This window comes from Falco punctatus, assembly GCF_963210335.1.
Source record: "Falco punctatus genome assembly, chromosome: 5".
NCBI lineage: Eukaryota > Metazoa > Chordata > Aves > Falconiformes > Falconidae > Falco > Falco punctatus.
The window spans coordinates 21684944-21699294 of NC_137584.1; the positions used below are offsets into that span (position 1 = coordinate 21684944).

Consider the following 14351-nt stretch of genomic DNA (forward strand, 5'->3'; position numbering starts at 1 on the left):
TACACCAGGAAAGATGTGTCACCAAACTTTATGCAGAAACTATATAGAAACGGGCAAGACTTTTAAAGAAATAGTATTTGCTAAGACACAGGTCTCTGATTACTTTATAAGGCAGCTTTGGACTGCAAACCAAAATAGTAACTACACCTAATTGACTACATTGCAAATTATGATGCTTCAGCAGCTGGATGATGATCAGCATAGGCATCCAGTCAATGAGACCACCCCGGTCAGCTGGGAGCAATAAGCCCATTAGCCATTCCCATTTATCAGTCATACTCTTAGGAGATCCTGTCTATATTCTAAACCAGAGAAGCCATAAATGTACCATGAATATAACTATTAAAGGCTTTTGAACTTGAAAACACTGTATTAGGGCTACTTACACTAGATAGCATTTATTTAATACAGCAAATATTCTTTGACTATTTCTTTTTTCTCACTGAAATAAAACAAAATAAAAAATCTTCTGTCATTGAAAAGAGATGGAAATGTCAACTTTTACCTAATATCCAGAGAAGCATCATATGACAGGTCAGCACAGCAGAAGTTGAGTTTTTACTTCCTTATATAGACAAACTTTGAAATAATAATAGAAAAATCAGACTCAAGAACACCTAAGTCATGCTGGTGACTTTCCTGAACATCATCTGAAAAGCTGCCTGCTAGGTAAGGTACAGAAAGTGAAACTCAACTTCAGGAAAAACAAAGCAAACTAAAATGCATTGAATCATTCCTCCGATTTCCCAATGGTGAAAAAATACAGTGTGGCACGTGATGGTGCAAACTAACTTCGTGATCACTAATAAGGAAAGATTCTCATCTCTTTGTATGTAGTTGATCTTTGTTTGTAATTGTACTCTTTTAGCCCCTGTATTTGAGAATTTTGAAAGAACATATGCATTCTAAACTTTAACTAGTAAAGTGTATTAAACAGATTTTAAAAAACCCAGGGTGAAGCACAAAGAAACCAATTGAATTGTCATGTTTTAAATAATTTTGTAAAGCTAAAATAGGAACTGACCTCAGCATTCCTCATCATTTACCCTACACTGTAATCATCAAACACTCCCTAATATGAATAACAAACAAGACACAAAGCTTTTTGATGAGGGCATGCTGGGCAGCCTGTGCCTAAAGCTATGCTTATTTGTTCTTATTTTGTATATGTATTTGTTAGAATTTCTTATGTAATTATTATTTAGTTGTAGTGTTGTCATTATGGTGACTGAACTGCAGTTCCTAGTAACTGGGATGTCTTAATCTTTATGATTTGCTGTGGCTTCTCTGTTCTCCCTTTTGTACCTGAAATTTCCCAGTCAGAGAATATAGTTGTTTTATTTATTGAACTGGAGAAAGAGAAGGCTGACAACTATATTCAATTTTTAGGTAACATTTGTTTCAGTATTATTTTTGTGTTTTCATGCAACATAAGATGAGCTGGTCAGGCTGCAGCTGCTCAAACTCAGCAAAAATGAATGAAGCAGCCTCTTTATTTGAAATAGCTGCTGTGGCCAAGATAGTGTTGGTTGAATATGGTTTTCCTGAACTTGAAAAATGTGGAGAGAAAGGCATAGTGAGCATATGAAAGGGAGCAGTTCAGCTGGAGAAACCATAACCTTCATATGGAGGAAGATGCCATTTCATGTTTCAGAAAGCTTTCAGTTGGAGATTGGTTTGATTTTTATTTTTTTTTTCTCTCTTGCATATATGTTATTTTATTATATAGCCCCCAAATCATTATTTGTGCTTCTAGGGTTTATTGCAGTGAAGATATTGGTCTACTGCCAACACATTTTTTTAGTGTCTTTTATTTCCCACAAGTGATTTTTTTTACTCTAAAATAATACTATAATAAACACACTATCTTTTAACAGGACCGAGACCTAATAAAGTATGTGTTGTAAATCCATAGCACTTGTACGTATGTGTATTCCACAGTGAAACTGTGATGATCTTACATGTAACAGCATTCTTTAGCTAATGTGTTCACTATGTAATGTGGTGGTGTTTAAAATTATACAAGCTGTACAATGTCAAAGAATGTGTAGATTTGCTACCACTCAGTAGTAGGAAAAGAGCTTAAATAAATAATGGATATGAAAGGACAAGGATTAAAAACATAACCTCATGCAAAGTAATTGTCCCAAATAGAAATTATTTTTTTAAATCCACTATTTTTTCAGTGTTTATGGCAAAAACACTCATTGTTTTATATTTCAGTTTGTTTGTATCAAGATTTTTTTATTGTACTCTAGTGAAAACCTAAAACCAGATGGATAGTTTAAATAGAGATCTTTTAATTATTTCACTGGCAGTGATGTGTCAGGTTATTTCCCATTATTTCCTTGTATCTTCACATTCAGAGCTGAGTTAAAATATGAAAAAGACTACTGAAACTGGTAGTACTTTAAAACTTCAATAGCTTCTTTGTCTGTCTCTGAAGGTTCTTCTGGGCAAAGCCCTTTACTGGTTGCTTTAAGTGGAAATCATACTGGACAGCTGAACTTTACAAGCAAAATGAATCAGCTATATCTTCGCTGGTCAACTGATCATGCAACCAGCAAGAAAGGATTCAAGATCCGTTACTCAGGTATTAATGATTTCTATTAAATTATAGTTTGTGGGTACATATACTATTTAGTATCAAATTAGAATTGTAATATAATGTCTGTTTCTCTGAAGAGAATTTATTATAATGTATATTTTAAGCATATGTAATTGTTCTATTGCAAGTTCAAGGTAAGCAGAGGACTTGGACTCTTTTTTCCCAGTTTGCCAAAGATCTCCATATTAATACTTCTCCAATAAATACTTCTCTGTACAACCTTCTATCTTGTCTTACCAGACCCTGGAGCAAGGCCTTTGAAATGTTAGTGGGAGGAGTAGCCCTTAGGTTTACACAGAAGTACTCAAGAGTGAGAATTTTTGTTCTTGAAATGGTATGTGGTACTCCACCTGTAATTCAGTACACAATTAGTAGGTTTAAAATTTCCTTGAGCTGCAGTTCACAACTCTTACTACTATGCTTCATGTACAAATAAATGGAAAATCGGGGGGGGGAAAATGCCTCACTTCTTCAACAGGCTGCAGGTGAATCTGCTCTTGTGGTGACATGGAAGTATCTAAATATTCTATCTAAATAGCGTTAAAAATAATCGGTTTCAGTTACTTGTATTGCAATACTGGATTATACTCTGTGTGTAGGCATATTGATCCTTATTCTGTTAGCAGTCTCTTTAAGATGTTTTCACACATAAATCTGCAGACACATTGCTCCTAAAAGGCTTGGTTTAGGAACTATTTACATGATGGAGAGGGAGAGGGAGGTGAAAATTACTGTCTGTTGTTAACATTTGCATTTTCTGTGCTTGGACTTGATTAGCAATGTAAAGGTTGTAAGTGTTAATTTTGGTGGGTAATAATTGTCGATATAAATTAGGTAGAGAAAAGAATGATAAGAATGTTTCAGAAGAAGGCTTTATCAAGCAGCAGATATTTAGTCATGCTAAATGCCATTTAGGGAGATGATTTTCACAGAGCTCGATCCTTTCCTGCACTATACAGGCACTGGCTCTCTAACCTGTGGAAAGTTTCTCTTGTTACTGAAACAGAATTCAGCGCTGAGCTTAGAGAATAACAATGTTCTTTGTTTTGCGTACTTAAGAACTATAAGCAGAACTATGAGCAGTCAGGAAAAACAAACAAACAAACAAACCCCAGCAGTTAGTAAAAGCATTGCCTCCACCTTGCAAACAGCCTTTGGAGTATGACTACAGACAAACTGAAACTGATGGTCTGGGGAAAGGGAAGTTGTTTTTAAGCATACTGAAAATTCATTTAGTTTTTAATAGGGAAAAGGCAATTGCAGGACCTAATAGATGGATTGGGAGTGTGGAAGAAGGAACAAAGAGATTCTGTCAGATGATAACCCGTAGATGTGTGGCAGTGAAGGGAGTGAGCCTTCTGTGAGGAAGTAATATAAGGGTTACAAGAATAGACTTCCTGTAAAGGATTTATTTTGTAATTATCAAATTATTACAGAGACTGATTTTTGAGGAGTAAGAAATTATTTTATACGTTTGTGCAGTAGTGAAGAAGTGGCCTGACTAATTGCTGGGCTTAGTTCATCAATATTATGGCACTAGCCACAGCTAATAAAAAAATTGGGGGACTGGAGAGAGATCCTTATGGCTATGTTTTAGGAACAAACAACTGTTTTGCTTTTTCTGTTTCACTAACAATGTCTGCACTTTTCTCTAAACTTCTGTACATCTTACATGAGACTCAATGGAAATAATCAGCATGAAAGAAGACTAGCAATGAGCAGCAGCATAAACAATTGGATTTAAATCTTAATGAGGGAAAGCAACATCATGAAAGTAGGAAAAATACAAGATCCCAAAAAGGCTATTGATACTGTGGCAGCTGTGACTGAGCCAGCAGGTTTCCTCATAATGAAGAACCCATTGAAATGGATTACTGCCCTCCCACAACCCTCCCCTTCTTCTCCAGCTATGCCTATGCACAAAATTTTGCAAATTGTAGTTTTGTCACAACTGATTTCATTTGAAGATAAAAATTTTTTTCACTTTTAAAGAAGCTTTCAGAGGAATGCTTAATATTTTCTTTAATGTATGGCCTTGTTTGTGTAAGGAATTTGTCTAACGTTACTTGTATGTTTTCTATCATGATTTAAGTTTTTTTGCTAAATCTTAGTAGAAAAGAGCTATAGCATTACAACAGAGGGGTATTCTTATAAGGGCTTTGATATAGTATAGATGCAATAGCATGATTTTAATCTAAATAATAAATTTCTTAACTGCACTAATACCTAGATATTAAGTGATGTCTCTTAATTTAGTGAGTATCTGTATAGCATACTGAAAGTAAGAGGGGAAGCATCAGTTAAAATTTCTTGCAGGTCTATGGAAGTACTCCCTTTTATTCTTTGAAAGGGATATAGTATGGTAGAATCACAAAATGGATGCCAAATATATAAGGAAAAGGTATTGCATGCTGGTTTTTTGTTTTGGTTTTTATTATTACTTATTTATTTATTTATTCGTTCGTTCATTTATTTATTTATTTTTGCTTGCTTGCTTGCTTGCTTGCTTATTGTTTGGTAGTGCTTGAACCTGACTTCCCTGGTACAGCTGGGTTCCACCAAAACTATGTAGTTTATGGGGAAGATCTGTGAGTGCAGAAAGTGGAAGTTGCTGAGCCCAGGCTAGGAAACTCACTTTGTGAGAGATGAAAGTTTGAAACTGCTTTGAAAGACACCTGCAGAACACGCTGATTGCCTTTGTTCTTCCTCAACAATTTACAACCCTGTATGCACATTTCTACTCAAGCAAGCTAGTATTAAAGCATAAGAAAAAGGTGCATGACTTTTTTAAGTAGTGATGGGAGGAATTAAAGTACACTACTTGGCACACCCACTGCAGGCACTGTGATTTGGGAAGCAGAGAGGTACTTAGCTTGATACTTTGCAAGTTGACATTCGCTCTATAAAGTTTACAGGCTTTTGCTTAACTTTTTGTTAGTGATTCAAGGGTAAATAAGTAAATAAGTGGTTAATTAGCTAATTTGCAATTGCCTACCAATAGAACTGTAGCCATACATATTAAAAACCCCACCATAGATCTCTATTTTACCTTATGTATTGGGTTTGCATGCCAAGGTTTTGGTAGTTGCTGAGTGGGGGGGGTTGGTGGGTGGGTGTTACAGGGGTGACTTCTGTGAGAAGCTGCTGGAAGCTTCCCCCATGTCTGATAAAGCCAATGCCAGCTGTCTCCAAGACAGACCCGCTGCTGGCCAAGGCTAAAGTAATCAGCTACAGTGGTAGCACCTCTGGGGATGACACATTTAAGAAGGAGGGGGAAAAAAGTGCAGCAGCAGTCAGAAGACAGGAGTAAGAGAATAAGTGAGTGAAACAACTCTGCAGACACTAAGAAGGAGGGGCAGAAGGTGATCCAGGCACTGCAGCAGAGATACCTCTGCAGCCTGTGGTGAAGGCCATGGCAGGCTGTGCCCCCAGCCCATGGAAGTTAACAGTGGAGCAGATATCCACCTGCATCCTGTGGAGGACCCCATCCTGGAGCAGGTTGATGCCTGAAGGAGTCTATGACCTCGTGGGAAGTCCATGCTGGAGCAGAATCCTGGCAGGACTTGTGGAGAAAGAGGCCCAAACTGGAGTGGGTTTGCTGGTAGGATTTGTGATCCCATGGGAGACACACTAGAGCAGTTTGTTCTTGAAGGACTGCACCCTGTGGAAAGCCCCCATGCTAGAGCAGCCCATGAAGAACTGTAGCCCGTAGGAAAAACTCATGTTGGAGAAGTTTGTGGAGGACTGTCCTCCATGGCAGGGACCTCATTCTGAAGCAGGTGAAGAGTGTGAGGAGTCTTCCCCCTGAGGAGGATGGAGAAACAGAAACAATGTGTGATGACTGACTACAACCCCCACTCCCCATCCCCCTGTGCTGCTGGGGGAAGAGAGGTAGAGAAATAGGGAGTGAAGTTGAGCCCAGGGTCATGGTTTAACTCCAGCTGGCAACTAAGCACCACACAGCCACCCGCTCTGCTCCAGTGGGATTGGGGAAAGTTGGAAGAGTAGAAATGAGAAAACTTGTAGTTTGAAATAAAGACGGTTTAATAGGTAAAGCAAAAGCCACGCACGCAAGCAAAGCAAATTAAGGAATTAATTCACCACTTCCCATCAGCAGGCAGGCATTCAACCATCTCCAGGGAAGCAGGGCTCCATCATGTGTAACAAACACCATCACTCAAGGTCCCCCCCTTCCTTCTACTCCCAACACTATATGTTGAGCATGATGTCATATGATATGGAATATCCCTTTGGTCAGTTTGGGGCCAGCTGTCCTGGCTGTGTCCTCTCCCAGCTTCTTGCCCACTGTGAAGCTGCTCACTGGTGGGGTGGTGTGAGAAACAGAAAAGTCCTTGACTCTGTGTAAACACTGCTCAGCAATAACAAAAACATCCCTGCATTACTAACATTGTTTCCAGCAGAATTTCAAAACATAGCCCCGTACTAGCTACTAGGAAGAAAACTGACTCTATCCCAGCCAAAACCAGCACGCTCAGGAAGAAGGGAGGGGTGGAGGGGGAGGTGTGTTAAGATTTGGGTTTATTTCTGATTATCCTACTCTGATGTGATTAGTAATAAATTACATTAATTTTCCCTAAGTGGAGTCTGTTTTGCCCATGACAGTAATTGCTGAGTGATGCCTTCCCTGTCCTTATCTTGACCCATGAGCCTTTTATTTTCTCTCCCCTGTCCAGCTAAGGGGAGGGAGTGATAGAGCAGTTTTGGTGGGCACCTGGCATCCAGCCGGGGTCAACCCACCCCACCTTAATTCTGCTCTTGTAACCTCATCTGTTATTGCAAGAATCTTAATTCTTCACCATTCATTTAATCTTATTTTTAAGCTTTGTACCCAGGAAACAACTGTTCCTACGTCCTTTCTATTTCAATTTGAAAGAAAAGGCTATTGATTGGTTTGGGTTTCTCCTTGCATTTTCCAGTAGCTGGTTACAAATGATGAAGGAACTGTGTGAAAAAATTCATCAGACTCTTTATAGTTTCTTCTGTGGTTCCTAAACTTTAAGGTGGTGATTTGCTGTTGTAAATACAGCAGGAAAGTCACACAGCAGAGTTTTATGCAGTACTTTGAATAACAAGGAATATAAACAGGACCATTTATAAATGTTGAACAATCAGTAAGAACATCTGTGCTATAAATAGGTTATTTAGTCAGATATGTAATTTTTGAAGAGGCAGATGTTCACAATTATATCACTAAAGAGGGAATCGGCCTTTGCAAATTTACCTTGTTTTCATAGTGCTTACTTACTAGATTTAAAGATAAACTGCTGGCATGGTTTAACCCTGGCTGGTTATTAAGTACCACGCAGCTGCTCACTCACTCCCCTCTCACCCAGGGGGATGAGGAGGAGAGTTGGAAAAGAATGAAAGTTTGAGGGTTGAATTGTAAGAACAATTTAATAAATGAAATAGAATAAAAATGAAAGAACAATAATAACAATGATGACAATAACAGTTATAATAAAAAGAGGGAGGGAAAGAATAAAATCCAGAGGGAAAGAAAAAAGGAACACATGGTGCACAATGCTCACTACCTGCCGACTGATGCACACCAGTGCTCAAGAAATGATCCCCAACCCCTACCAACCCCCCTGTTTATATACAGAGATTGACATTTCATGGTATGGAATACCTCTTTGGCTAGTTTGGGCCAGCTGTCCTGGCTGTGTCCCTTCCCAATTCCTTGTGCCTCTCCGGTCTTTTTACTGGCAGGGCCTGAGAAACTGAGAAGTCCTTGACTTAGTATAGCTATTACCTAGCAACAACTAAAAAATCCTGTGTGCTATCAACACTGTTCTCACATCATATCCAAAACACAGCACCTTACTATCTCCTAAGAAGATAATTAACTCCATCCCAGCTGAAAAAGAGATAACTGCAAAAGAAAGACCACCTGACCTTTTTTTTTGTTGCTTGTTTGAGTATTAATCTCCTTGTTGATTCTGTACATTATAAAGTGAAAAATAACATGTGGAATGGATGGTCCCTTAATTAAGGAAATGTTTCAGTAAACAGAAGAGGTAGGTTTTGTTTTCTTCTGTGTCCATAACTAATTACTTCAGCCAGTTCCTGATTTCTTATCTGTAAAGTGAGTCTGTATAAAGTGAGTATGATAGTAAACCTCTGCCTATTGGATATTTACAGAATAGCAGCACAAAGGACATAAGATCCCTTGGTAATATGATGATAAAGACAAGTAAGTATCCAAATGGGAAAGTTAGAAGGAAGCAGTGGACTAAGCTGTGACTTTTTATCTGTCAACAAAAAATCTAGCATATAAACTAAACAAAAGCAACATGTGATTTGAAAGAAGGTATTTTGTTTATTTATAATTTCAAACATAGGACTGTTCCAGTGAATAGTTATAAGTATCTTCTTCATATTGGTTTCTGTCTGAAGTATCGATCAAAAATACTGCTGGGAAATTAAGTCCTTTGCTAAAATAAATTCTTAGAGTAAATGTCATGGTGTTCACTGTGTGACTGAGACTTACAAAATCACCGGGGGGGGGGGGGGGGGGGGGGGGCGGTTTGGACATCCAGTTTCAAATTATTTTATTTTGTAATTCGGAGTTATTTAATTGACCTTCCCTTAGACAGAATATTTCAAACAGAAAAAAAATAAAATATCTCAGCATAAATGTTTAAATGTTCCAGCCCTTAAGAGAATATTCTTTGTGAAGGGAAGGGTATGGTCCTGCAAATGCAAGTTTTTATCTTGTTGACTGATAACTCTTATCAGTGTTTATCTATGCTGCTGTCCACACATAAGTTGACTAGGTGATATGTGATTTAGCTAGGCAGTTATTACCCTGTTGGTCTTCAGTTGCAAGTGACAAATGGATGTTGTGATTATAAATGAGCTGAAAATGTTCAATATGTTGCATTACAAAAACTACTGGTGTTTAAGAGGCCTTGAAAGAATGTGGATGCCATATCATTTGGAAAAGTAAATTGTAAATTAAATCTGTAAATGTAAAACTATTTCAGGTCACTGGAATGGCTTCATAGAAGTTTATCACGTTTTGTGGTAAAACATTGTCATTCCTAGATGAGAGCACTCCTGTGTCATTGCATCTATTTCAGCTAAGCCTCATGATATTCCAGGACAGATGCTCTGTAGGAAACTGGCTGGGACAAAACCAGCATTTTATCTTAGTAGTCCTTGATACAAGGCTGCAATATTTTATGAGCAGTCTGTAGAGATTCCTGCTTAAACCCTGAATTTTCACTCAGCTGACAGTGGCTATAGTTTTTAGTCTGACATTCTTCAAGCATTTACTTGCATTCCACTTCTTCAGACATTTTTCATTTATTGTCTTGTGTGTGGTTCTTCATTTAGTTTGTCAGTTCCTGATCCTAGAAGATGTTGTGTATGCTTCATTCTGGACTCTGAGGAGAGTTCTGTTTAAAGAACAGATTAAAAATTACCGAACTGTAGATTATGAAGGGAATTGTATGGAGTGTTATCAGTATCCCTTCTCTGTCTCAACAAGTGTTAGTCTTCAACAAGATTTTTCAGAGTTGTAAACTAAAATCCATCTTCAGAATTTTAAATAATTTGCTTCAAATGCTTTCCTTCTTTTTATGCCATGTGTAGCTTAGACATAATAAATTGTTTGAGTATCAGCTTTTTCTATTCATATTTCACTGCCTTTGCAGCACAAAATACAATGAGTTTTGTTAGGGCTTTGACATGGATGAGGACTACAGGCAGTGCTTGCCTGCATCATTGTTGCTGTCCTCTGGCACTGCTTTCAGATGTCATTAACAAAAGTTTCCGAAAGAGTAGATGGATTCAATCTATGGTAAATAACTGTTTTAAATATAAGTTATCCAAACATTTATGATTCATATCACAAAATGCACATTATTATGGGTTTTAGGGATACTCTTAAGAGTCATGGAATTGTAAAGTTTGCTAATCTGTGGGCACAGCCCCTTTCTGATATGTGAGATCATTTCTGTACTACCTTCTGTTGAACTATTCATTGTACTTCAAGGAATTCACCTTGCTTTGTGTAGTCGCATTCACTATACCTACTTTGTCCCAAACCTCACACTCATTCTGGTCAAAATACCTTTGCCAAGCCAGTCTAGCTGTGCTCCCCGACCTTTCTCTGATCTCCATCCTTGTTCTACCCTTCCCTACAAATCAGTCTACTTTTAGTGGTTCTCTGGTAGATAATGTAAGATCTTTATCCAGCTCTTGTCGATCTTTCTTACCCTTCTAGCTTCCTATCTTAATATCCCTTGCTTTCTCTTTACAGTATCTCTCTTTATTTGTTATCTTGCTTCTTCCTTGCTTCAGTCTGATCTTTTGGCTCCCACTAATCAATTCTGATTTACCGTATATATTTTTATTTCCAGTTTCTTTCCATGAATCATACATACATATGGTTTTCTTGTGTCGTATTTTATTCGGAATTAATGTCAGTCTCTGATACATCCATCCTTTTGATGCCACTTCTAATAGCTAACCAGATCCTTCTCTTCCTCTCATTTCCATCACTGGCTCTTAGCCTGCAATCCCTCCCTTCCTTTTCTTGTTTCATTGCATAATCTGCCATGACTGTTCTTCCCCTGGGCTCTTAAACCCAGTACCTATGTGTCAAATATTTTCTCTTTTTTTTTCCACTTAGAACCTTCCTATCCAGTCAAACATAGGTCATAGCTTTATTTTCACACTTGAACCTCTGCCTTTAACTTGCACAATTTCCAGTGACCACAAAACTTTACCAAGACATTTCTGTTCCCAGATCTCTTCTTCCCAATTTCCTGCAGTCCCATGCAGCTGCTACCACTCAGTGAGACACTGGGGTGGCAGGAGAAGTGAGCACTAGTGACAGTAGGTTGAAATGATGGTTGAAAGCAACAGATCATCAGGAGTCATCAAGGTAGCTGGGGAAGGAGGATATGGATTTCTATAGGAGGTCTGCAGTAATAACCATTAGGAATTAAGTACACTTGCCAAAGTGATGATGAAATAAATTCTGAGCAATATTGCTGTTCCTTTTGGTTTTTTATATCAATTCCTTTGTCTCAGTTCAATGATTTTTTTGCTTGATTTTTTTCTGAACACCAGTTAGTTCACTGGAGAGCTTAAACTATGCCTTTGGGCTCTGGGCATTACTAATTATTACAACGTAAGCAAAAATTATGGCTAATAGATTTCCCCTGTGGCCCTCCATGAAATTTGCAGTATTTTGACATCATTCTGTGTAATTCAGCAGCCCGAATGTTCCATATTTCATGCCATTTTAAAGCTGATCTCTTTGGAGGTTCATATATACTGTATATTGTTGAAATTAACTACAGCTAAAAAAATGGCAGTAAGCTCCCTGGTAATCAGAAGATAAAGGTATGACCTGTTATACTCAAAATCTTGTTATGGGGAAAAGCCTACGTTTTAAGTGTTTAGCCAAGAATTTACTGTTAATATAACTGACACATTAGCAGTTTAGTAAAAGAATTACTACTCCAGATAAATTAGTTATAGGAAAAAAAAGAAGAAAAAGGAAGAATATGTGGAAGCTACTATACAGAAAATCAGTATGGTTAGAATTGTTGTAGACACACTTCCCACTATAACCTATTCCCTGGTGCTACAGTCATGCTTTCGCTGGCAATGCTTCAGTTTGGTGTTTGTATGTTGGGGGAGATACTGCAGGCCATCAGCAGCTGGAGTTCTTCAACAGGAAGACTGTGATACTGATTTCTTCCTCACTCTTAAGATCCACGTAGAATCATTTTTGTGGGTAAATTTTTGTGGGTAACACATTTTTACACCCTGCTGTTGGTCGAATTTAAGTTACACGTGATTCTACTGTATATACTTCATTTTACATGTAGTTACGATTTTTTTGCTCTTTTACTGAAAATCATTTTTGCCCAGCTCTGAGTTACAAGTTTTTTAACTGATCACTGGTGAGTTGTGTATAGCTTTAGACAGCGCACAGGTTGTCACCCTCTTATTGTACCATGCCTCTGCTTCTCTAACTATATCCTGTGTCCCCACCTCTCAAGGCCTCTGTTTGTCTATACATCACCATACTAGAGACCTAAATATCTTATTCTATACAGAATAATTGCTTGTTATAAGTACCTATATAATGGTATGATCGTACCATAAAAAGATAATAGGAAATTATAAACATAATTCTAAAGTAAAATAATTCACGTGTACCCACTTGACCAGAGGGAAAAAAAAAAAAAAAAAGCTGTTAAACCTAAAGAAAGTAAAAACCAAGCTGCAGGCAGGTCAAAAAAAGGTTGAGATGACACAAACCTGACAAACCTTGGTCCTGAGGACTTGCAAACTCAGTACAAAGTCTGTAACCTGTTACTAGCAAAGGCAACACTGTATTACCGGGCCACAGGGTTATACATCATATGGCAAATATTTTCTGTTTAGAATTGTAGTACTGAGGAGATAAATTTAAAGTTTTGTCTGAATGGCATAATATGTTTAGGACTCACCTGCTGTTGGTAAGGTCTCCTAGGATATTTAAAATTAAATAGTGCTTAAAAGGTTACTAGAGATGACTTTAGTATTCTTATCCAGTGGTCTTTTAGTCTTAACCAGCTTATGTTGCAATAACAGTATCATTTTTTCTTCAGTAGATTGAAAAAAAAAATAAATCCATATTTATTGTGCTTCTTTAGAGGTCAAATCCCCTTTTAAATTTAAACAGTAATTTATTTCATTTAGTTAGCCGTGTAACTGAATGTCACTGTGCTTATAAGGGATGCAGAATGTGGTGCCAAACAATTGTTTTACTCAACTATCCTAGGTTACTGATTTTTAACCTGGCTTTTGGGGTTTTTTTTCCCTTTTTATATATATTTTTTCCAATAACCCCCCAAGTGAAAGAATGTATAAAAATGATATTTCAAGTAGAAATAATCTTGCTTAATTGAGAACTGTAGTTTAATATAATCTCAACAGATGACTACATTTTTCAGCATCTTTAATGTAGGACCTAGTTTTGCTGCTTTTGTTGAGTAGCATTTCTTAGGAATATTGACTTTGATACCTTTGGCATCTGAACCTAGACACTTAAAGGAAGCATCTCAATTGGTAGTCTAATCAACCTTGTCTCTCCATAGTGAATGAACAGAAACATCCCTCGTTAGGTGGTAATCGATATCATAGTTGCACCATAGGGTGACAAAATATGCATTAAAAGAAAAAGAGGGAGCTAGATACTGAAAGCTGAAAGAAGGAAATCAGGGTTGTGTGAAATGAATGAATAGTATGAAAAATATTTATAGATGTAAACCAAATTCTGCACTTTTGCACTTGTGAAATAAAACCACAACATCTACTGGATAATGATACAAACATCATAGTATGCTTAAGACACATTTCAGTATAGTGTAGAGAGTTAGTATTGTAGCAGCAGTTACAGTCTCAGTGTGCTTGGTACTGACATAGTTATCAGTGAAGTTCAATACTGTCTTCCCTGTGAAAAAGTTCATAGGCTTATTTTGGTGGTGGATGTTTAGCCAGGTTTATTTTCTGCAATCCATGGTCTTACCATGCTTCTTCTGAAAAGATACTAATCTGTGTAAGCTTGACATGGTGCACTGCTGCAAATGTGCAGTGACTTGTACATCAATATAAAGTTAAGGTAATTATTTCGTATTGTTTTTATCAGTGAAAAATGTTTGCATGCAAGAAACAAATTTGTGTTAAACTCCACATGTATGTCAAACTATCATAT

At 37.4% G+C, this 14351-nt stretch overlaps 1 protein-coding gene across 6 annotated transcripts in view; it reads left to right on the forward strand.

The window, feature by feature from the left end:
• CSMD1 (CUB and Sushi multiple domains 1) overlaps nucleotides 1–14351 on the forward strand; it is a 1231811-nt gene that overhangs the window by 1115680 nt on the left and 101780 nt on the right. For all 6 annotated transcript variants that reach the window (XR_013928146.1, XM_080387724.1, XM_080387722.1 and 3 more), the window contains one exon: nucleotides 2447–2593. Coding sequence is in view for 5 of the 6 variants with exons in the window: in XM_080387724.1 (XP_080243850.1) it covers nucleotides 2447–2593 (147 nt within the window). In the remaining variant the exon portion in view is untranslated. The remainder of the gene's footprint in view (nucleotides 1–2446; nucleotides 2594–14351) is intronic.